Source organism: Pristis pectinata, chromosome 6 (genome assembly GCF_009764475.1).
Source record: "Pristis pectinata isolate sPriPec2 chromosome 6, sPriPec2.1.pri, whole genome shotgun sequence".
Taxonomy (NCBI): domain Eukaryota; kingdom Metazoa; phylum Chordata; class Chondrichthyes; order Rhinopristiformes; family Pristidae; genus Pristis; species Pristis pectinata.
The window spans coordinates 53226360-53250854 of NC_067410.1; the positions used below are offsets into that span (position 1 = coordinate 53226360).

The following is a 24495-nucleotide window of genomic DNA, read 5'->3' on the forward strand; positions in this document are numbered from 1 at the left end:
GTTGCATTTTGGAAGGACAAATCAAGGTAGGACATACACAGTAAATGGAAGGGCACTGAGGAGTGCAGAGGAACAAAGGGATCTGGGAGTTCAGATACATAATTCCCTGAAAGTGGTGTCGCAGGTAGACAGGGTTGTAAAGAAGGCTTTTTGCATCCTGGCATTCATAAATCAAAGTATTGAGTATAGGAGTTGCGATGTTATGGTGAGGTTGTATAAGACATTGGTGAGGCCAAATTTGGAGTATTGTGTGCAGTTCTGGTCACCTAATTATAGGAAAGATATCAGTAAGATCAAAAGAGTGCAGAGAAGATTTACTAGAATGTTGCCAGGTTTTCAGGAGTTGAGTTACAGGGAAAGATTGAAGAGGTTAGGACTTTATTCCTTGGAGCGTAGAAGAATGAGTGGAGATTTGATAGAGGTTTACAAAATTGAGGGGTATAGACAGTAAATGCAAGTAGGCTCTTTCCACCTAGATTAGGGGAGAAAAGTACAAGAGGACATGGCTTTAGGGTGAAAGGGGAAAGTTTAGGGGGAACGTTAGGGGAAACTTCACTCAGAGTGGTGGGAGTGTGGAATGAGCTGCCATCTGATGTAAATGCGGGCTCACTCTCAAGTTTTAAGAATAAATTGTATAGATACATGGATGGGAGAGGCCTGGAGGGTTATGGACTGGGTGCAGGTCAATGGGACTAGCAGAATAAAGTTTCGGCACAGACTAGAAAGGCCGAATGGCCTGTTTTCTGTGCTGTACTGTTCTATGGTTCTAGGTGTTTTGGTGTAAATCCTTTGTCTACTTTGGCATGAAATGAATGAAGAAAGAAGTGAAGTTGGCAGACTGAATTAATTTGCAGCAGAGTTTGAGGACTCTCTGCTGACTGTTTTACCTGCTGGAGTTTTAAATTAGCAGCAAGAATATATAATGGAGTTAGTTAAGGACTTGGGATGGTTGATGTGTTGCTGGGATTGCAGCAAAGAAGACAGAAGAAGCATCCAATTATGGTAGCTTGTCTTTGTAGAACCTAGGTTCTCCACCATTTTATCACATTGCTGCCTTTTCACAAGTTCATTGACTTAAGGCGAGCTGTTATGCCAGCCTGTTTTTGTTTTAGCATGGGTTGGAAGTTCTTTCAGTGGCTCTTGCCCAATGTGGTTCATCTTTTTACGAAGCTGAGATTTTTGTTTTTTTATGCATTCCAATACATAGCCAACAAAGCAGATATAATTTGAATTTGTCTTGTATATGCAGCATAAGCTAACCAGTTCATATGCAGGAATCTTGTATCAACAGGCCAATGTTGCTTAAAGGAAAATTGAAGTGTAATTTTTTTGCTGGAAATTGAATGCCATTTTCATCACTGGAAATCAAGCAGAGATCCTTATTGAAGGATAATCATCTCCACACTGATCTAGATGGCTATTGTGTTTTCTGTAAGTGGCACGTTCAGCAGGTCCTTCCATTCTTGTCTGAGTTTTCTTACCCCATGTGATATGGAGACACACATGCTCTGATGGATATTTAAGCCATTGGCTGAACATGGTTAATCAGGCATTTTTATCACTCCTACCACTGACCTTGATGGTGATGTCCTCATCAGATGTTCACCTTGTGTGTTCTCAAATTTTTTTCTTATTTTTGAGGTGTTCCCTTGTTTAGGGCGGTGTTATGAAGCAACTAGTATATAACTGGGGGTCTTGGTACAGGGACTGGGACTCGCTGCATGGGCTTCCTTTTGTGCTAAGACCTAATATTTGCACCAGCTTGCACATGGCTTCACTACTTCGATGCGTAACCTGTGGTGAGGGTCCATTGAGATGATGTATTTGGTACTGTAAAGAACTACTGGTATTTGTGGTGGGAAAGTTTGAAGTCTGGCTGCCAGAGGGTTGTCATCTATTGTGCTTTGGAATGATGTGGTAAAGAGGGCAAACATGAAACGCCTTGCCATCTTCACCACAAAATTCCAAAGCTGCAATATACCTTGATGTGGAAATTGTATAGTAAACAAAATATGATCCAAATGCTTAGTCAATGAACACATCAAAAGTTGGTCCTCTTGTCTGTAACCTTCAGGCAGACAAAACATCATTTGTATGAAGAACAGACTTGAACATGGCTGTCCATCAAGCATAAGCTACTGTTAATGTATTTGGAGTGGTGCTGTGACTAGGTATAAATTACAGCATGTTTAGGCAAAGTACATCGTATTCCTTGCATGATTTCCATTCGCCAATCTTTGTTTCAGCTTTCGACCTATGGAAAGGCCACTTCTTGATTATCTTCTGGATTTGCAAGATTTTCTTGTCTCCATGTTCCTTTGTTAATCCAGAATTTACAAAGCACTTGAGTTAGGAGTTCACTGTTCCTTTTGTAACTGTTTACAGGCCTTACAAAATGCTTGAAGATTCTCTCGAGCTTTGACGGGGAAATGGAAGGGTCATGCTGCCCCATAACTGCCTAACAGCAAATATTGCTGGTGTCTTGCATTGACCTGCTCTGCCATTGGATGCAATACTGAGTCTGAGAGAGGAGCTTGGATAGGCTGACCTGAGGCAGCCTCATGCCAGCCATGGCTGTCACACGTAGTGTAGCCCCCAACCCTGTGAATAGGGTTGTCAATCTAGATCGGAAGGTGAAGTGCAGGATAGCAGTTTGTTTTCCTTTTTTTGTGTATTTAATTCATTCCATCCCATTTATGTTTGAAGTAAGTGTATTTTTTTTAAATCATTATTTTTAAATTGTATCAAATTCAAAGATTTTTTAAAATATCTCTGGTCATAACTGGACAAATGGCAATTGAATACTGACAGAGGTGATGGGTGGCTTTTTCTTCCAAAGCTGTAATTAGGAGTCTTTTAGTGAGCTTTCTTAAGACTCTAATTTGGATTTGTGGATTAAGTTTTGTCCTCTTGGAATTTACCTGCATTTGTATGATACTCTAGCCTTCAATGATTCTTTTTGCATTGTTGTGAGACCGTGTTTTTTTGTCTTCAATGTGGCTTGCTTATACTCTTAACAGATTTACAAGGGAGCAAGGATGAACAGTTGGCTTGAGCCAATTTAATCATTCTTGTAAATGTTGATTTCTGCTTTAACATGCCATGAGTGGCAACAGAGATACTGAAAATTGCCAACCAGCTGAAGCTAAAAGGAATATGCCCATATGAAACATATCATTATCCTGTCCCAGGAATCAACCTGAACCTTCAGTGAACTCCCAACTGCAGTCCTATCCCAACATCTAGTCGTGATTGGTGGGCAGCTAAACAGGAGGGGGAAGCTTCTTGAACATGCCCTTCCTCGGTAATGGTGGTGGATCTCATGGCACCAAGCACCTTCAGCCAGAACTATTGAGTGGATGATTCTTCTTGTTCTGCATTGTGACTAAAGCCAGGATTTAGCTAATACTTAGTGTGCAAATCAATAAATGGCTGATCTCACTAGATACAATGAGGACCATGGTCTTGACATCCCACCGAAGGCCAAGTTGTTCCGGTGTGTTAAGTGCTATCATCTACCAACAGTGGAATTTGCAAGGATATGTCCTATATATGGATAAATCCAATTCAAACCATCTGGTCAAAAGTTCCCTATTTTCTTTCTCCCAATGTTAAGTAGCAGAGTTTGATTTGCTAACTTTCTTCTGTGGGAACCATTCTAGAATTTGTGGAATTTTGGAAAATGACAACCAGTGCATTAACTATCTGTATAGCAACCTTCTTCAAAACACTAGGATATCGGTCATCAGGTCCTGAAAATTTAGTGTCTTTCGGTCCAATTTACATCAAGGTAACTTTTGGCCAAGTTTGACATCAGGGAGCTCTAAAACTGATGTCAGTGGAATTAAAAGGGAAACTCCCCACAGGCCGGTTCATACCTTGCTTAAAAGTTGATGGTTCTGGTGTAGGAAGGCAATAATCGTTCCAGGACATCACAGGAAGAGTTTAGGGCATTGCCCAAGACTCAATCATCTTTTGCTTCAGTAGTGGGATCTTAGAATTAAAGATTTGTGTAATTATGATTGGTTTCTTGTAATAATTTATACCATGCAATTGCCAGGCAATGTCCAACCATCTTCCCTTGACATCCAGTTATCATCATCAAATTTCCCACTATCACCATGTAAGTTAGTCATCATCTACTGTGCCAACCATACATTGATCTGATTTTGTAGCCACGGTATGAAGCCACGTGAGAAGTGACTTGTCTAGTAACTCCCTAAAGCCTATCTGACATGAGCAAGGTGCGAGTCAGGAAACTAGATAATTTATATAAAATTGTCATGACACAGGAGATAAGCTATTAAGTCTGTGCTTTTTGGAGAAATCCCATCAGTCCTGTTCTTTCCCTGTCACTCATTGACTCTGTCTACTCTTCCTGCTGCCTCAGGAATGCAACCAACGTAATCAAAGACTCCTCCCATCCTGGTCGTTCTTTCTTTCTCCCCTCTCCCATCGGACAGAAGATACAAAAGCTTGAAAACTCTTACCACCAGGCTCAAGGACAGCTTCTGTCCTGCTGTTATAAGAATCTTGGATAGACCTCTTGTATGATAAAGATGAACTCTTGATCTCACATTCTATTTTGTCATGGCCCTTGTCTGCTCACTGTCTACCTCTGCACTTTCTTTGTAACACTGTTCAGCATCCTGTTGTTTATTGGTTCGTACTGCCTCGATGTACTAATGTATGGAATGATCTATATAGATGACATGCAAACAAAAGCTTTTTGCTGTATCTTGGTACATGTGACAATAATAAACCAATTAACCAGTTTACTAATTAGAACAGCTTCTCTGTTTTATCGAAACCCATTTTGATCTTGTACGCTTTTATATCTCCTGTCCTCCAAGGAAGACAGCCGCAATTTCTCCCCCAATCCTAGAACCATTTTGGTAAATTTTTGTTGCACCCTCTAAATTCTTCCTGATATGTGGTAACCAGAATTGGATGATTACTCCAGTTGTGGCCTAAACAATGTTCTCTAAGGTTCAACATAACCTGCCTGCTATCGTACTCAATGCCTCCATTTATGAAGCTCAAGCTTTCAAATGCCTTTCTAACTATTCTTTCAATGTGTAATGCTACTTTCAACCATTTATACACATATACAAGCTTCCCTTCTGTTTGCTCATACCCTTTAATGCTGTGACATGTTGTACTTGCCTTTTATTTGTCTGACTTCGAGAAGACTTAGAGAAGACCACTGTTGGATAAAATTGGAAATTATTACTTCATGCATCCTCATATTAAATTCCATCTGTCAGTTATCTTCCTATTTTGCAGGCTTATTTATGTCCTAAGCCTATTAATATCCTACTCTTTGCTATAACTGAGTTTGGTGCCATCTGCAAATTGAAATTCTACTTTGTACATCCATGTCCAAATTGTTAATTCATGTAAAAACAGCACTGGTCCCAGCATGGTCATCTTGGATCATTATATCTACTACCCACCATTCTGAAAAATAATTGTTCATCATGATTCTCTATATTGTACCCCAAAGTCATTTTCTCATCCATGCTACCAATTTTATTCCACGGGCCTCAGTTTTGCTAGCCAGCCTTCTGTGGGGATTTCATCAAATACATTTTGAAAATCCATGTAATTGATCCATATAGTATTCTCTTCAGCCTTGTCTGCCACCTTAACGGAAATTCTTTCCAGTTTGATGGGTACAATTTGCCTTTGACAAGTCCACAGTGGCTTTCTTCCCTGATTATTGTTTCCAAAAGGTCTCCCACAACCAAGGTCAGGTTTGGCCTTGCACGCTTTTGAAAGTAAAGATTTGCCATTTTATAGTTGAAGCCTTGATACAGCCTTCATCCCCCACTGCTCTTGGAAATCAGCAACACATTGCTATGCAGCTAGTGACATAGTATAATTGACCTGACAAAGACCATTGCACCCCATTCATTATTTCTGCAGTTTCAACTTTTGGGGGGGAAGGGGGGAGTGGGGTGGTGGTGGAGGAAGAATGTCGAGTGGGTGGGACCTGTGATTATGTTAGCTGCTTTACTGAAGCAGCGACAAGTGTAGACAGAGTCCACGGAGGGGAGGCTGGTTTCTGTGATGAGCTGAGTTGTGTCCACAACTCTCTGCAATTTCTTGTGGTCATGGGCAGAGCAGTTGCCATACCAAGCCGTGATGCATCTGGATAGGATGCTTTCTGTGGTGCACCAAGAAAAATTGGTGAAGGTCAAAGGGGACATGCCAAATTTCTTTAGCCTCCTGAGGAAGTAGAAGCGCTGGTGAGCTTTCTTGGCTGTGGTGTCAAAGTAGTTGGGCAAAGACAGGATATTGGTAATATTCACTCCTAGGAACTTGAAACACTCAATCTTGGCCTCAGCACTGTTGATATAGACAGGAGCATGTGTACTGGCCCCCTTCCTGAAGTCAATGACCAACTCTTTTGTTTTGCTGACATTGAGGGAAGGTTGTTGTCATGACACCATGTTAGATAGGCTCTCTATCTCCCTCCTTCCTGTGCTCCGACTTAACATTTTTTTGAGATATGGTCCACTATGGTGGTATCATCTGCAAACTTGTAGATGGAGTTAGAGCAGAATCTGACCATGCAGTCATGAGTGTATAGGGAGTAGAGTTAGGGGGCTGAGGACACAGCCTTTTGGGGTATCAGTATTGAGAATAATTGTGGTGGTGTTGCTGCCTATCCTTACTGATAGCGGTCTGTTGGTTGGGAAGTCAAAGATCCAGTTGCAAAAGGAGGTATTGAATCCCAGGTTTAGGAATTTGGTGATGAGTTTACTTGGAATTATAGTATTGAAGGTGGAGCTGTAGTCAGTAAACAATAGTCTAACATGGTTATCTTGTATATGTTAAATATCCCTTCTGTTTTTTTTCTTTCATTTGTTACGTACCAGCAACAATAGAAACACAACGAGCCATGTTTAAATGTTAGAATCTATATTAATAACTACTTATAAGAGAAAAGAAAATATTCAATATTAGACATTGATCAAAATAAACCAAAGTGTGTGTGTGGCAAGTTCCCAAACCACCCAGTCTAGGAACAGTTCTCAAAGTTTTATGGTGGTAAACCAGTTCAATCCAGCAAGTCACGAAGCAAAATGATGAGCAAAGGCTTCTGAAAACCATGTTAGAATGTGGAGAGAATGAGTTTACGAATTCCACAAGTTCCTCGATGGAACCAATAGGATGCCACATTCGCCAAAGATCTCCATTGCTTTTAGTCAGAAATATCTGCCACTCCGAGGGCACTCGATATGTGGCCGAACACAGATATACTTGATTCCTGGTACAGGTTAATGACAAAGTGGACTCCACAGATTGCTCCAAAAATCCATGTATGGATTGAAAAGTGACAGTCACAACGATTGTGCTTCACTCATAGAGATAGGCTGGCAGTCAGTGCTACCAGCTCTCGCTCTCACGCTTGCTCTGTCAGTGTTTGCAGTTGCCAGCACTTCAGTGAATCTGCCTTCAGAAACTTGTATCATTCCAGTTATAGAAGCTTCTCGCTCCCACTTGCAGCAATCAGACGAAACCACACACACTACCGTTCAGGTGCCTTAAAGGGACACTCACCAAGTAGCAACCTGGCTCGTAACACATTGTACTCTGCATATTTTCTGTAACTGGTAACTGCTTCATTATTGTAACGTGTACCGAGATACAGTGAAAAGCTTTTGTTTACATGCCATCCAGACATATCATCATCCACACGTACATCGAGGTCGTACGAAAGGAAAACAATATAGATTTACAGAGGAAGGACGGTGCAGGTAGACAAAGTGAAAGGGCTATGGCAAGTTAGATTGAGAGATCAAGATTTTATCTTTATTGTCTAAGGTGAGTTCAAGAGTCTTATATCAGTGGGATAGAAGCATAATTCAAGCGGCTCTGACCTTCCCTTTCATCACAGCTATGCATAGGTCCTTCAGTCCATCGAGTTCACCTATTTAACTGATCCAGCATTGATTCCTTTTTCTTTATTCTAACATTCTCATCAAGCTTGCCCAGACTCAACTACATACTCGGGCAGTTTAGTCAACCCACAATCAACCCTTACATCTTCTGGAGTCATAGAGAACATGGAAACTCCAAACAGACAGCATCGGAGGTCCGATGAAGTTGAGGCAGTGGCCCTTGATTTATGAAAATGTATCCCATGAAATTTCATAAATGATAAGTGAAGAGAAATGCATTGGCTCTGCATATTCCTGTGGGTGAAGAGTGGCACACTATTCATTCCATTGAAAAATAGATCTGTAAATGGAAAAATTTTGCTAGAACTAGGGGACGTAGCCTCAAGATTTGGAGGAATAGATTTATGACGGAGATGAGGAGAAACTGCTTCTCCTACAGGGTAATGAATCTGTGGAATTATCTGTCCAGGGAAGCAGTAAGAGGCTACCTCATTAAATACATTTACGATACAGATGGATTTTTGCAAAGTAGGGGAATTAAGGGTTATGGGCAAAAGACAGGTAGATGGATCTGAGTCCACGGCCAGATCATCCATGATCTTATTGAATGGCGGAGCAGGCTTGACGGGCCAGATGGCCTACTGCTGCTCCTAGTTCTTATGTTCTTTTGTAAGTGTCCCCTTTGGATCAAATGGCATCATTATGAACAATTGTAAGTAGATAATTTGTAAATTAAGGAATATCAGTACCTTCCACTTTATTCAGGTCTGATCTGAAGCCAACTCTCCTTACAATTAATTTGTACTTCAGGTTGTGGTGGAGGGAGTGCATTCAGATTGGAGGGCTATGACTAGTGGTGTCCCACAGGGATCGGTTCTGGGACCTCCACTTTTCATGATATTTATTGATGTCTCGGATGAGGGGGTGGAAGAGTGGGTTAGCAAATTTGCAGACGACACAAAGATCGGTTGTGTTGTGGATAGTGTGGAGGACTGTCGAAGATTGCAGAGGGATATTGATAGGATGCAGAGCTGGGCTGACAAGTGGTAGATGGAGTTCAATCTGGAGAAGTGTGAGGTGGTACACTTTGGAAGGACAAACTCCAAGGCAGAGTACAAGGTTAATGGCAGGATTCTGGGTAGTGTGGAGGAGCAGAGGGATCTGGGGGTCCATATCCACAGATCCCTGAAAGTTGCCTCACAGGTGGATAGGGTAGTTAAGAAAGTTTATGGGATGTTAGCTTTCATAAATCGTGGGATTGGATTTAAGAGCCGCGTGGTAATGATGCAGCTCTACAAAACTCTGGTTAGGCCACACTTGGAGTACTGTGTCCAGTTCTGGTTGCCTCATTATAGGAAGGATGTGGTAGCGTTGGAAAGGGTGCAGAGGAGATTTACCAGGATGCTGCCTGGTTTAGAGAGTATGGATTATGAGGAGAGACTAAGGGAGCTAGGGCTTTACTCATTGGAGAGGAGGAGGATGAGGGGAGACATGATAGAGGTATACAAAATATTAAGAGGAATAGATAGAGTGGACAGCCAGCGCCTCTTTCCCAGGGCACCAACGCTCAATACAAGAGGGCATGGCTTTAAAGTAATGGGTGGGAAGTTCAAGGGAGATATCAGAGGGAGGTATTTTACCCAGAGAGTGGTTGGTGCATGGAATGCGCTGCCTAGGGTAGTGGTGGAGGCAGGTACATTGGTCAAGTTTAAGAGATTGTTAGATAAGCATATGGAGGAATTTAAAGTAGAGGGATATGTGGGAGGAAGGGGTTAGATAGTCTTAGGCAAGGTTTAAAGGTCAGCCTGTTTTCTACAGGCAAGCCAATTTTGAATCCACACGGCCAAGCCTCCCTGGATGCCATGCCCTCTGACCTTCTGAAGAAGCCTACCATGATACTGAGCTCGCTTTGTGCTTCAGTGGCCTCCTTCCTTGTATTGCAAATGTACCAATCAAGGAAGTTCTCCTGAATTCTCTTAAGTTCTTTATTTGCCATTTTTAAAAAAAAAGTAGGTTTCAGCCTTAATGTTCATTGCTCCTTGAATCTGTCACTTTTTGGTGCGGTAAAATTCCAAATAGGTTTTCCTCCTGTTTCTCTAAGGGTCATTGCAGAGTTGTGTAGGCTGTGAGCTATCTGCAGGCACAATGGGAAATTGATTCTTGTTTATGTATTTAAACTATAGGTAATGTATTTACTTCTCGATAGAATCCAGCTTGTACAGTTTGACTTGCATTTGCTTAAACTTAAATCAAACTATATTTCTAAGAACGAAAGATTTATTAGTAATCTTGTAATGGTTAGATTGATCTTAGAGCACAACATCGTGGGCCGAAGGGCCAGTACTGTTTAGTAATGCTCTATGTTCTATATCCACATTTGATTGCTAACCCGGTATAACTACTACTGTGTAATAATATGAAATGGCCATATGGTTAGTAAAATGCACAGCGTAGCTGGTCAGTATGGGGATGTAGTTGGCACCAGAGTTGCACTAAGGATCTTTCCAGCATCTCACTGGGTGGCAGTCCAGTTTTTCTTCCTTGTACCAGACTTCTGTTACGGAAATTTTCATCTGGAGAGGTATCTTTGGATTCTCCATTTGTGAAGGAGCACTCTGAAGCAACGTCTTTGTATTACGTTTTGACTATTATTTGCTAGTTCAGTTTGGTCACATGGGATCAGTAAATTCTTCACCATAGGGTAACTATGATTTTGGTTACTAAAAACACAGCAACCAACAGTTTATCTCCTGGTCAGAGGCCATTGATTATCTTCAGTACAGCTCTTAAATGTCTGTTTCTGTTACCTTGCTGTGGAAATTCTAGTTTATATAGAAATGTTTGGAGATGCTTGCTGTTATAACATTGTCTTTGTAAACCAAGCCTTCCTATAATATAAGGCTGGGTAGTTCATGTCTTTCCCTTAATTTGAACATGCATATTTCCAAGAGCAAAATAATTGTAGTTTTCCTTTAATCTTTGCTGTAGAACCCCCTTTGGTCTCTAATGACGTTGCTGCATGAATAAGCTTCAACTAAGTGAAATATTTTCAATGTTTTAAAAATGTCAACTTGGGAGTCTTTGCTATTATTTGATTGTTTCATATTTCCTTGGAGCTCGATCATGAATTCTGTTACGCTTTCTATCTTCAAAAGTAACTAAAAACATTTTTTGAGGCTTTTAATAATGTGTACTATGTTCCCTTGATCTCAACTAATCTTCTTGATAAAACTATCTGCTGCCAGCTGTATTTATATTTACTGAAATCACCTGTATTTTGTGTACTAAATTGTTTGACCAAACTACTATTTTCTGCAGTGTATTTTTGTCACACATTCAGAAAAAATGGGGAAAGCTTTTGAGGGAAGCCAGAGGTTCTGCTTTAGAGTCCCAATTCCTTTTAAGTTGTCATTTGATTCTGTAAATAAGTGAACTGACCTATCTTCACTCATGGACGTTTAATCTATATACATCCTCAATATCTCTATTTCTTGACTGGAAGCATTTTCTCAAGTTGTGATTCTAAACCTTGGATCCCAAAGCAACTATGGTTGAATAATTCTAACTATCATATTTGTAACTGTCGTGTCTTGTCAGAAGGTTACGAATTCAAGTCCCATTCCAGAAACTTGAACGCAGATATCTAGAACAACACTCCATTGCAGTGGTGAGGGAGTGCTGCACTGTTGGAGATGGGACATGTGAGTGAGATAAGCCAAGACCCACTTTGCTCTCTAAGGTTGACGTGGGGTAAAAACCATGGGAATTGTTTCAGCATCCCAGCCAACATTTATTTCTTAATTAACATCAACTAGCTGATCATTATGATGTTCCTGTTTATGGAAGCTTTAAGTTTGCATATTGGCAGTTGTGTTTCCTATGTTTCAACAAATTACATTTAAGAAAATACTTCGTTGGAGTTTGGGCCATCTTGAGTTATGAATTTGAAGATATAAATTCATATCACTTTTTAGTTTAAATTTAACACATCTGAATTTGTCCTCAAATTTGGTCTTTTTTCCCCAAATTTCTGCCTTTGGGTTGCTATGCTGAGAACTTCCAGTTTGCTGAGTGAAATAGACATTCTCTGTAACTGCCACAGTTCAGATTGAGTTGCAAGGTTTGCCTATTAAACAGTTAACTAGCAACATTTGAAATTCATTGAAGTGCAGTGAACACTCTGTTGAAATTTCTTGGTTCTCATGTTAAGGCCGAACATACAACCGTGCTGGAGCTACCCTACCCAAAATACAGTTTTTGTAAATCATTTCTTCTTTCTCTGTCATTAGAAATTACAGTGGTGCCTGTTTCTGATTCCTTTATGTCAGCCGATTCCATAAATGCCAATTTGTCATTTCTGTAAATATCAGATCAAAGTGAAATTTATGTGGTGTTTTCTTTTGTAAAATAAAAGCACATGTTCAATTATAGGTAAATGTTAGTTTTGTTTTTCATGTAGACTGAGCTGCAAGTGAAATTTATAAAGCTGCTTTATCTGGATGGTAAATCTGATGCTGTATCCTTGTACAAATCTATAAAGAAGTTCTATGTTGAGCACCAAATCTGCCTCCAGTCTATGGCCATGATAACTACAAATGGTTCAGCTATTATGATGGGATCGAAAGGAGGTCTTCATGTCAAGCTCAAGGTAAATTAATAGTAATTTTGACTCTTGGAACCAGCCATTTTCCTGATGGAATTCCCATTAGGTTAGGAGGATGGAATTACTGTTTGGTAATTGTTAGTGAGTTATTGAGGTGGTTTATTATGCTGATATAACAGTGTATGTAAACTTTTGAATGTGAAAGCCGAACTTTTTTTGAGATGCATTATTAGTAATCTGAAATCCTCAAAACCAGAATGAATATAGATGAGGTCTTGCAATTGAGAATTGCAAGTATGTGGAGATGGCTGAGAAATAAATAGCACTATTTCCAAGTCTCTCTTTGATTAAACCTTGGCTTTCCATGTGCTAGTTAGAGGCCATGTTTGACAAGCCTGTTTATTCTTTGAATGGTTCAAATGGCTTGGAAGGTGGCAAATGTGACCCGGGTATTCAGGATGAGGAGGGGGAGAATGGGAGCCTGGGCCATTCTGAAGAAATTAAATTAATATGCTCATGAGAGAAGGAGAACGAGAATGATATCAGTGAAATATGCATTCTTCAGGGTAAATGACAGTTGATGTGAGGAAACTGTTTCTTCTAGCTGAAGTCTGTCAAACTATGGGTGACATTCTTGGAATAATAGTTCAGTATTTAGAGCAGAAATGAAAAAAATTATTTGAGATTGCACATCTTCAGGATTCTCTACTCTTGAATGGTTTGGACTATGTTCAAAGCAGAGATCCATAGATTTTTCGATGCTTAAAGCATCAAGATATATTGATTCCTTAAGCATGCAGATGAAAATGCAGGAATGTCGAGCTGAGGTAGAACATTAGTCATGTAGTTGAATGGCAGAGCAAGCTCAAGGAACTTGATGTTCCAATTCTATTTGTTATGTTCTGATGATGGGAAAAGTGAACTTAAATCCAAAAATGCAACTTGCAAATGTGAGTTTGTTTTATAAGACAAAAATAATTAAATGTGAGATTAAAAAGCTAGTACCTATAATGGTTGTCATAGAGTAATTGAATTGTTGTAAAATCCAAATGCTTCACTAGTATATCAAATTGGATTCACTGAAATGTCACTGTGTAACTTTTTACTGTATTTGAGTATTTAAAAATAAAAGTATCCATAAATCCAGAATATCTGCCAGTCTAGCACCAAAGCCCTCAGCATGCTGGAGTTTTACTGTGTTGAGGAACAAAAGCACCTTGATGTACAAGTCCAAAGATCCTTGAAGGTGGCAGCACAGGTAGATAGGATGCTGAAGGAGGCATATGGAATGCTTGCCTTCATTAGCTATAGTATAAGAATATAAGGATAGGGATGTCTTGGAACAGCTTTATAAAACATTAGGTTTTAGGGCACATCTGGAGGATTTTACAATTCTGGTCACCACACTGTAGGAAGGATGTGATTGCACTGGTGATGGTGTTGATTCACAAGGATGTTGCATGGAAGGAATGATTCAGTTACGAGAAGAAACTGGGTTGGGGAGGGCCTGAAACTGAGTTGGCCGATGACTTGACATCCTAGGAAATAGAATTTTCATGCGAGATGGAGGGGAATGTAAAAGAGGAGGTGGCATTGCATGTCAAGGAATGTATAACTTCAGTATTAAGGAAGGATATTCTACAAGGCTCCTCAAATGTGGCCATATGTTTATAGATTAGGAACAAAAAAGGGTGATATCACTTTGCTAGGTGTGTATTACAGAAAACCTAATTAGTCAACAGGAAATGAAGGAACAGATATGTAGGAAAATAGTGGAGAGATGCAAAAAAAAAAATTTAACCATGATTGCTTTAGCATAAAAGGCTTGGTGGGGTGGGGGCTTGGGGCAGAATTTTTGAAGTGTGTCCAGGAGAGCTTTTTGACACAGGATGTAGATAGTCTAATGAGGGAAGGAGCATTACTGGACCTTATTTTGAGGGAATATATAAGTTCAAGTGGAGGGCGTGTCTGTGGGTAGTATTTTGGAGATGGTGACCATGGGATCCAGGGCGAGCTGGCAAATTGGATCTAAAATTGGCTGGGCAAAAGGAGATGAGAGTGATAATAGTGTTTATTTTATTGGATGGCTGTGACTTGAGTTCCACAGGGATCAGTGCTGGGAACCTTGCTGTTTGTAATATGTGAATGATTTGGATGTGGACGTGAGGCATGATCATTAAGTTTGTAGATGACACAAATTGGTGGGATTGTTGATAGCGTTATAGCTAAAGGGTGATATTGATGTGTTGGTGAAATGGGCTAAGAAATGGAGAATGGAGTCCAGTCCAGATAAATGTGAGCTCATGCATTTTTGGAGTACTAATGAAGCGAGGACTTGCAGAATGAAAGGTAAGGTCGTAGGAAGTATTGAGGAATAAGTGGACCTTGGTGTACGTCCAAAGATCCTTAAAGATAGCAGTACAGGTAGATAGCTTCATTAAGAAGGCATATACGATTCTGGGCTTCGTTGGCTGGGATATTGAATGCAAGACCAGAGAGGTTATGCTCCACATTTATAAAATATTGGTTGCACCTCAGCTGGAGTACTGTATTCTGTTCTGGTCACCACGCAATAGGAAGGATGTAATGGTGCTAAAGAGGATGCAGAGAAGGTTCATCAGGATGTTGCCTGGGATGGAGTGTTTCAGTTATGGTGAGAGGCTGGAGAAGCTCGGCCCACTTTTCCCTACAGCAAGGAGGTTAAAAGTGGATAAGATTGAAGGAGAGAGAGAAGATGCAGAAATATACAGAATTATGAGAGGTATAGATAGGAGGGAACTTTTCCCCATGGCAGAGGTTTAAGGTGAGGGTAAAAGGTTTAGAAGGGATCTGAAGAATTTTTTCACCCAGAGGGTGGTTGCAATCTGGAGCACACTGCCTGAGAAGGTGGTAGAGGCAGATCCTCCTGCAACATTTAAGAGGCATGTGGATGAACACTTGAATTACCAAGACACAAGGCTGCAGACCAAGTGCTGGTAAATGGGATTAGTATCTATAGGTACTTGATCCTCTGCATGGGCATAGTGGGCCATAGGGCCTGTTTCCTTACCAAGACACAAGGCTGCAGACCAAGTGCTGGTAAATGGGATTAGTATCTATAGGTACTTGATCCTCTGCATGGGCATAGTGGGCCATAGGGCCTGTTTCCTTACCCCCAACCCTCTCTGATCTCATCCTTTATGGAATGCCATTGCTGTAGCATTTTCACTTGATTGTCCTCTGAAATGGATGCAAGGAAAAAATATGATGCGAATGAAAATAAAGACTGCAAAACTTGGCCCTAGGAAGTGGATTTTTCCAGATTTGCAAGAGGGTTGGAGTGTAGAAATATGGAAGTATTGTTTGAATTATACGAAGTGCTGGAGAGGCCACATCTGGAAAATATTTACAGTTTTGGTCCTTTTATTTAAGAAAGGATATACTGGCATTGGAGACATGAGAGGCTGGAAATCTGCAGCAACACAAAATGCTGGAAGAACTTGGGGTCAGTCAGCATCTATGGAGGGAAATGGAAAGTCGACGTTTCAGGTTGAGATGCTTCATCAGGACTGGAAGAAGAGAGGGGAGGTAGCCAGGTGGGGAGAAGGGGTGGAGCAAGAGCTGGCAGGGAATAGGTGGATCCAGGTGGCGTTGGAGGAAGTCCAGGAGAGATTCACTAGGCTAATTCCTGGGATGAAAAGGTTGTCCTCTCACCAGCAGCTAAGGAAATTAGATCAATATTCTTCAGAGTTTAGAAGAATGAATGGTGATCTTACTGGAATATAAAAAGTTCCTAGGGGGCAGTTGTTTCTACTAGTGGAGGAATCTTGAACAAAGGAACACAAATGGAATGTTAAGGGATAGTAATTTAAAACTGAGGTGCATAGGAACAACTTCTCAGAGGGTGGTGAATCTCTGATGGAGAGTTGTGGAGGCTAGCTCATTGGAAGTATTTAAAGTGGAGATCAATAAATGTTTGAAAGATTGGGGAATTGGGTTATGGGGAACTGGCCCAAGATGAGGCCTGGGGCATGCATTGGCCAATATTACTCATCCAGACACAAACAATGAGAGAGCTGTCCCACAAGACAAGCAACAGCAATGAAAATAGTCATGTTCATCATATCCTCAATTACTGTCTCTAGGTTCGTACTGTTGCATTGGTGGGACAAACTTGTCAGAAGTGGTGGCAGTGTGTCATGGGGTCATTCCGCATGGAAACAGTCCCTTTGGCCAACTGTCTTACCTGCACTCATCCTTTTTCCAGGATTTGGCTAATAATTTTCTATGGCTTGGCTCAAGGGCTTAAATCTAGTACTGGAGAGTACCTGCCTCTGCCACTCCTTCAGGTGATGGATTCTGGATTGCAAACAACCTCTGGGTGGAAAAACATTTCTTCCTCAGATCCCTTCTAAATATCCAGCCCTTTTTTTAAACCTGTGCCCTATTTGGTTTTACACACGTGCTAATGGGCAAGTTTCTCAGAATCTACCTCATCTATGCCCCACATTTTGTATACCTCAATCAGACTCATTCACCGCACAGAAGACAAACCCAGACTCTCCAGTCTCTCTTCTGTAGCTTAAACCATCACCATCACATCCTGGTGAATCTCCTTTATATCCTCTCCAGTGTAATCACATCCATCCTGTAGTTTGATGACCAGAGCATTTTATACAGTTGTACCTTGTACCCTGCTTTTATATTCTGTGCTGTGGTGAATGAAAGCAAGTATCCTGCATACCTTCGTAACTACCTTACTTTTCTGTGCTGCTTCCTTCAGGGATCTTTGAATATGAGCGTCAAGGTGTGCTGTTCTGCAGTATTTGTTAGCATTCATTCTGTTTGTCCTACTCCTCTCAAAATGCAACCTCAATTTTTTGCAAGAACAAGTTCCATCTTTTGTTTCTCTGGCGTCTTAGTAGCTTATCAAAATTAGTCTGCAGCTGAAGACTACCTCATGATCAACAACACCAATTTTCGTGACCTCTGAAGGTACTAATCATACATCCTACATTCAGTCAAGATCATTAATGTACTGTATATGACAAACAGCAAGGTTCTTGGCACTGATCTCGGGTACAACATTGGTCACAGGCTTCCAATCTCAAAAACAGCCCTCGGCCATCACCCTCTTGCTCCTGTCACCAAGCTACTTCTGGATCCAGTTTTGCCAAATTGTGGTTCAAATGGGATGTAATCCTCCTTTGGATTAGTTGCCCATTAGGATCTTGTCAAAGGCTTTACTGAAGTCCATGTAGATCACATCACCTACATTACCCTCATCAACATAATTACTCAAAAAACAAACAATTGAACTGAATTTGTTAGGTAGAATTTCCCTTTAACAAAGCTACACTGACTATCCCTTACCAAACCCTGCTTTTAAAAGTATAATCAGTTCTTCAGAACTTTTTTTCACTAATTTTCCTACTATTAATGTTAGCCTCACTGGTCTGTAACTGCCTTGCTAATCCATGCTACTCTTAATAAAGGTATCACATTTGCCATCCTTCTGTCATCTGTCAACTCTTCCGTGCTAGAAAAGATGTTTCTTTTTAAAAAAAATTCAAGCCAGAGCCCCATCAATTGCCTTCTCTGCCTCCATAGCAACTTTGGATACATTTCATCAGCCCCTGGGATTTATCCACCTTTAAGCCCTCTAAAGAGGGAGTGAAAGATTTAAGAGACTGTAGATGCTGGAATCTGGAGCAACACAATCTACTGGAGGAAGTCAGCAGGTCAAGCAGCATTTGTGTTGGAGGGTGGTGGGAGCAGGAAATATCGCCGTTTCGGGTTAACTCTGCATCAGGACTGATGAGGGTGTGATGTTGGGAGTCTGCCATATTCTAGTCTTGTGCTATCAGAACAAACATGGGAAAGAATTTTCCTGATTTGCCACTTACGTCTCTGCGTTAGCTGATGAAGCATTACTCCTCTGTGCCAAATGCCACTTGGAAGGAGCAAGTATGCCAAATGTTTGCTAGCTGGGCCCCTCCGTCCATTCCAAGAATGGCTCAGTACTGCCATTACACAGAGGACTGCTGGCAGCCTATGCCAAGTAAAAAGAATTATCTTGAGGTTAAGGGGTGGGGGTGTGTGAATGGAGAACATTCTTGCCTCTTCCTTATCAATCTACCTGTAGTAGGATTAATTACTACAGTATCAAATAAAGGCAAAATTGTTGAAAATACTCAGGAGGGCATCTTATCAGGTGTACAGAGAAAAAAGTTAATGTTTCACGTCTGTGCTCTTTCATCAGAACTGTAAAAGCTTGCAAATCTAAAATGTTTTAAGTTGCAAAGGATGGGAAGGAATGGGGAGGTTGGAGGGCAGTGAACGGGTGGGCACCACAAGTGATGGTGCCAATTGAGGGACTGTGAAGACTAACGTCACAAAGCTGGAGGGATGTAAATAGATAATGAGAGTGGAGTAAGATGAAAAAATGCTGGATCAGTGTGATGCAAAATATTTCAATTGCTGGTAATCTGAAACAAAAATAAAATGTTGGAAATACTTGATCAGGCAGCATCCATGGGAAAAGAAATTTTGCATTTCAGATCTGACCTTTCATGGGAATTAGCTCAGACTGGAAAGGCTGGTTGTCTGAAATTAAATCCAATTGTTGAGGGCTGTGATGTGCCACATTTCTTTAGCGTTGCAGGTGGATGATGGTGAAAGAGGCTTTTGGCACACTGGCCTTCAGTCAGGGCTTTTGAGTAAAGCAGTTAGGATGTTTTGTTGCAGTTGTACAAGATGGTGAGGCAGCATTTGGAGTATTACATTCCGTTTTGGTCACCCTGCAAAAGGAAAGATGCCATTAAGCTGGAAAGAGTGCAAGGGAGATTTATGTGGATTTTGCTGGGACTTGAGGGACTAAGTTATGGAGCGAGCTTGAATAGGTTGGGACTTTTTTCATTGGAGTGTAGGAGAATGAGGGGTGATCCTTTTGAGGTGTATAAAATCATGAGGGGCTTAGGGTGAATGGTAGGGTTGGGGAATCAAGAACTAGAGGGCATAGGTTTCAGGTGAGAGGGGAAAGATTTAATAGGAGCCTGAGGGGCAACTTTTTCACCCAGAAAGTGGTCAGTATATGGAATGAGCTGCCAGAGGAAGTGGTTGAGGCAGTTTTAAAAGGTACTTGGACAGGTACAGTGGCATGCAAAAGTTTGGGCACCCCTGGTCAAAATTTGTTACTGTGAATAGTTAAGTGAGTAGATGAAGAACTGATCTCCAAAAGTCTTAAAGGTGAAACCCTCTTTTCAACATTTTAAGCAAGATTAGTATTATTTTTGTTTTGTACAATTTTAGAGTGAAAAAAGGAAAGGAGCACCATGCAAAAGTTTGGGCACCCCAAGAGATTTGAGCTCTCAGATAACTTTTACCAAGGTCTCAGGCCTTCCTTAGCTTGTTAGGGCTTTGGCTTGTTCACAGTCATCATTAGGAAAGGCCAGGTGATGCAAATTTCAAAGCTTCATAAATACCCTGACTCATCAAACCTTGTCCCAACAATCAGCAGCCATGAGCTCCTCTAAGCAGCTGCCTAGCACTCTGAAAATTAAAATGATGCCTACAAAGCAGGAGAAGGCTATAAGAAGATAGCAAAGTGTTTTCAGGTAGCCGTTTCCTCAGTTCGTAATGTAATTAAGAAATGGCAGTTAACAGGAACAGTGGAGGTCAAGTTGAGATCTGGAAGACCAAGAAAATTTTCCGAGAGAACTGCTCATAGGATTGCTAGAAAGGCAAATCAAAACTCCCGTTTGACTGCAAAAGACCTTCAGGAAGATTTAGCAGACTCTGGAGTGGTGGTGCACTGTTCTACTGTGCAGTGACACCTGCACAAATATGACCTTCATGGAAGAGTCGTCAGAAGAAAACCTTTCCTGCATCCTCACCGCAAAATTCAGCGTCAGAAGTTTGCAAAAGAACATCTAAACAAGCCTGATGTATTTTGGAAACAAAACTGATGAAGTTAAAATAGAACTTTTTGGCCGCAATGAACAAAGGTATGTTGGAGAAAAAAGGGTGCAGAATTTCATGAAAAGAACACCTCTCCAACTGTTAAGCACGGGGGTGGATTGATCATGCTTTGGTCTTATGTTGCAGCCAGTGGCACGGGGAACATTTCACTGGTAGAGGGAAGAATGAATTCAATTAAATACCAGCAAATTCTGGAAGCAAACATCACACCGTCTGTTTAAAAAAAAAAGCTGAAGGTGAAAAGAGGATGGCTTCTACAACAGGATAACAATCCTAAACACCTCAAAATCCACAATGGACTACCCCAAGAGGCACAAGCTGAAGGTTTTGCCATGGCCCTCACAGTCCCCCAACCTAAACATCTTCAAAAATCTGTGGATAGACCTCAGAAGAGCAGTGTATGCAAGACAGTCCAAGAAGCTCACAGAACTAGAAGCCTTTTGCAAGGAAGAATGGATGAAAATCCCCCAAACAAGAATTGAAAGACTCTTAGCTGGCTACAGAAAGCGTTTGCAAGCTGTGGTACTTGCCAAAGGGGGTGTTACTAAGTACTGACCATGCAGGGTGCTCAAACTTTTGCTTCGGACCCTTTTCCTTTTTTGTTATTTTGAAACTGTAAAAGGTGAAAATAAAAAAGTAATCTTGCTTAAAATATTAAAGAAATGTGTCATCTTTAACTTTATGCCTTTTGGAAATCAGGTCATCTTTTACTTAGCTATTCACAGTAATTGAAATTTTGACCAGGGGTGCCCAAGCCTTTGCATGCCACTGTACATGGATAGGAAAGGTTTAAAGGGATGTGGGCCAATTGCAGGCAAATGGGACTTGCTTAGATGGGAATCTTGGCTGATATGGACCAGTTGGGCTGAAGGGTAATACTATTGTTTGCAAATTGACTCTGCATTGCAGATAGGGGTCGAACACCAGCTTTGACACCTCCATTTCTGCTTCTCGTTTATGACCAGTAGGAAGCCAATACCTCATTTGCTCTGGTGATCTTCTCCCCACACCCTTCTGCCAAACAAAAATTGCTGGAAATATTCAGCAGGTCAGGTAGCATCCATGAAGACTGTTTGTTTCAGGTTGATATTCTTTCATAGTAGAGTACCTCAGCACAGAAATAGACTAGATAGATGAAGGGCCTATGCTGATATGATCTTGAACAACTGAACAACATTAGCGATCCTCCAGTCCTCCGGCACCTTGCCCGTGGCTAAGGATGTTTTAAATATCTCTGCCAGGGCCCCTGCAATTTCTGCACTAACCTCCCACAAGGTCCAAGGTGACACCTTGCCAGGCCCTGGGGATTTATCCACCTTAATTCGCCTCAAGACAGCCAGCATCTCTTCTGTAATCTGGATATGGTCCATGACCTTACTACTCTTTTGCCTCAGTTCCATCATCTGTGTCTGTCTCCAGAGTAAATGCAGATGCAAAAAATTCATTTAAGATCATTGTATGAACATTGAATTTTCCAATTTCAGGTAACCCACACCCCATGTGTTCCTTTCTCTCTCCTTCTGATCTACCCAGGCTCTTTCACCTTTACCAACTGGGTCTCCTGTCCCCTACCCCTAATGTTCCATCTGCCCATAATCACTCCCTTATCTGGTTCCATTTCCAGCCTCTGTCTTCCCTCTCTACTACCCCCTCCCCCCACTGGCTCCATCTGTCCATCATCCCACTCCTCACCTGGTTCTACCTATCATCTGCCAGTCTCTGCCTCACCCCTCCCTCTCAGCTCTTTATGTTGGCTATCTTTCCTCTACACTCTCAGCCCTGATGCAGGTCTTAACCCAAAAGGTCCATCATCCCTCTACTTCCCCAGATGCTGCCTGACCCTCTGAGTTCCTCCAGCAGTTTGGTTTCTATTTCTCTCATCTCCAGTTTTCTGGAATTGCTGAATAATTCCCACATTATCTATACCTATTTTACATTTCCAGTATCTACACATCGCTTTTTGACTTTGTGGATGTCTCTGACATTCCTTGTGGATGTTACAACCTGCCTTCACGAGGAGGAGGATGTATTGTGGGCTGAGTTGAGGGTAGATTTAGAACAGATATAATAGCTCAAAACAGGACCATCAGCAGCACCAGAATTGTATTGCACTGCAGTCTAATCTTTGGCCCAGCACTCTGCTCTTACTAGCTATCCCAAGAACCAGGTTTTATTTCAGAAGCATCGTCCAATGTGCTAGGAGTAGCTACAAGTACACTGAAAAATTGAGGTGCCAACTGGTGAAATTACAACATGGGTCTATATGCATACTAAGCATTAGAAACAGCCAGTGGGATACAACTGATCCTATAACCAATGGATCAGGTAGTAGCTCACCAGTCCTATCGCTTCTAGCTGTTGTGAAAATTAAAATATGAATGGAAGGTGATTTTGATGAATATACCCATCCTCAACTTGTATGAAAGTTGGGGCTGAGGCATTTGGAACTATCTTCAACCAGGCATATTTTATGGATAATTAATTTTAACTCTCCTTCACAGATGCCAACCTTCAACCAATTCAATTCACCAAGCAATATCAAGCAAAGGCTGGGTGTACTGAATGCATAAAAGTAATGGGATGCAGCAGCTCTGCTGAAGATCTGTGTTCCATAACCAGTAGCATTTTGAGTACAAGATGATTCAGTATACCTATCATACTGCTTTCTAATGTGAGAAAAGGAAGAATTCCCCAGATCTGTACAGCTGCACAATACGGGGCAAATCCAAATTCCCAGTCCAGAAGACATTCCTAGGCTTCAACAAAATAGCTATCAAATGATACTTAATATGCATATTTGCTTTTTGGGGGTTTACTGGGATCTCTCTGCTCCAGACCTTTTTACAGCCTTAGTCCAAGTATGAACAGCAAGTTGAATTTGAGGTGAGGTGACAGTGACATCAAAATGCTAACGATTCCCAGTAAAATTTGAAGTGAGTATGAATTGTGGGAGAAGTTTACGTTAATTAGCATTATACATATCACAGATGGTTTGGAGGCCATTGTTTTTCCAGAAGTTCATGCAATTGCTTCATTCATCTTCAATCACTGTATTGATTCAAAGTTGGAATGCTAATTGCACAATATTCAGTTCCACTTGCAATTTCTTGAGTTTTGTGTGCAGCAGACACCGAGCAGCAGTGTGAAATTGAAGTGGCAATTCTTCAAGGGCACTGCTACCTAATCCCTCACCAATAATTCAGAGGGTTATCTCTGACCAAAAACTTAGCCAAGTAAGCTTTACACAGCGGCTGAAAGAACAGGTCAGATGCTCAGTATTCTGCAGTAAGTGACCTTATACCCTGACTCACTGAAGCCTCGTTATAGTCCCCAAGTCTTGAATCAGAAATACCTCTGCTTTCTGGAAAGGTGCAGCACAATAACACTTGGGAAGTTTAGAAGTGTCCAGGACAGATGTCTTTTTGACCGACCTGAAACATTTACTTCCTCCAGCACTGGTGTACTGAGCCTGAAGTGTGCACCATCTACAAGTTGCAGTGTAGCAGCTTATTTGACAGCCCCTCCCAAAGGTGTAAACAATAGAAGAACTGCAGGCACATGGAAGCTTCATGCCCAAGTTGTACTTTGACTTGATTTGGATGTTTATTATTGTTTCTTTGGGTCAAATTCTGAAGGCTCCTTGGGCACCCCTGACTTCATATGACTGCAATGATTCGATGGCAAGTATTGTTTGGCCCATATCTCATGAGTGAATAAATAGAGAAATTTATTGAGTTGAGCCCATGTTGTCCAGTTTTATTTGAAGTAATAGTTGAAGCATTGGATGATCAGCATAAAACAATCCAAAACCATGTTGATCACTGCCCATTTATTTTGTAAATAATAGATTCACTCTTAAGAATATTCTTATTGCTATCAATGAAAGTAAATATCAAGTCAGTATTAGAAAATGGTCTTCCAATCGTTATGTTTTTTTTTGTTATTCTAGCAGTTAGGTAAGTCTCAATCCAATAAATCATCTTCAACAACCTAATCCTTGGATTTCCTTTATGATGAGATTCT

At 41.0% G+C, this 24495-nt stretch overlaps 1 protein-coding gene across 7 annotated transcripts in view; it reads left to right on the forward strand.

Moving 5' to 3' along the window:
- Nucleotides 1-24495, forward strand: part of LOC127571565 (NCK-interacting protein with SH3 domain-like) — a 209850-nt gene that overhangs the window by 16484 nt on the left and 168871 nt on the right. For 3 of the 7 annotated variants that reach the window (XM_052018059.1, XM_052018065.1, XM_052018060.1), the window contains one exon: nucleotides 12370-12558. The exons of the other annotated variants lie outside the window; for them this stretch is intronic. In XM_052018059.1, the coding sequence (XP_051874019.1) occupies nucleotides 12370-12558 (189 nt within the window). The remainder of the gene's footprint in view (nucleotides 1-12369; nucleotides 12559-24495) is intronic. 7 annotated transcript variants of the gene reach the window in all.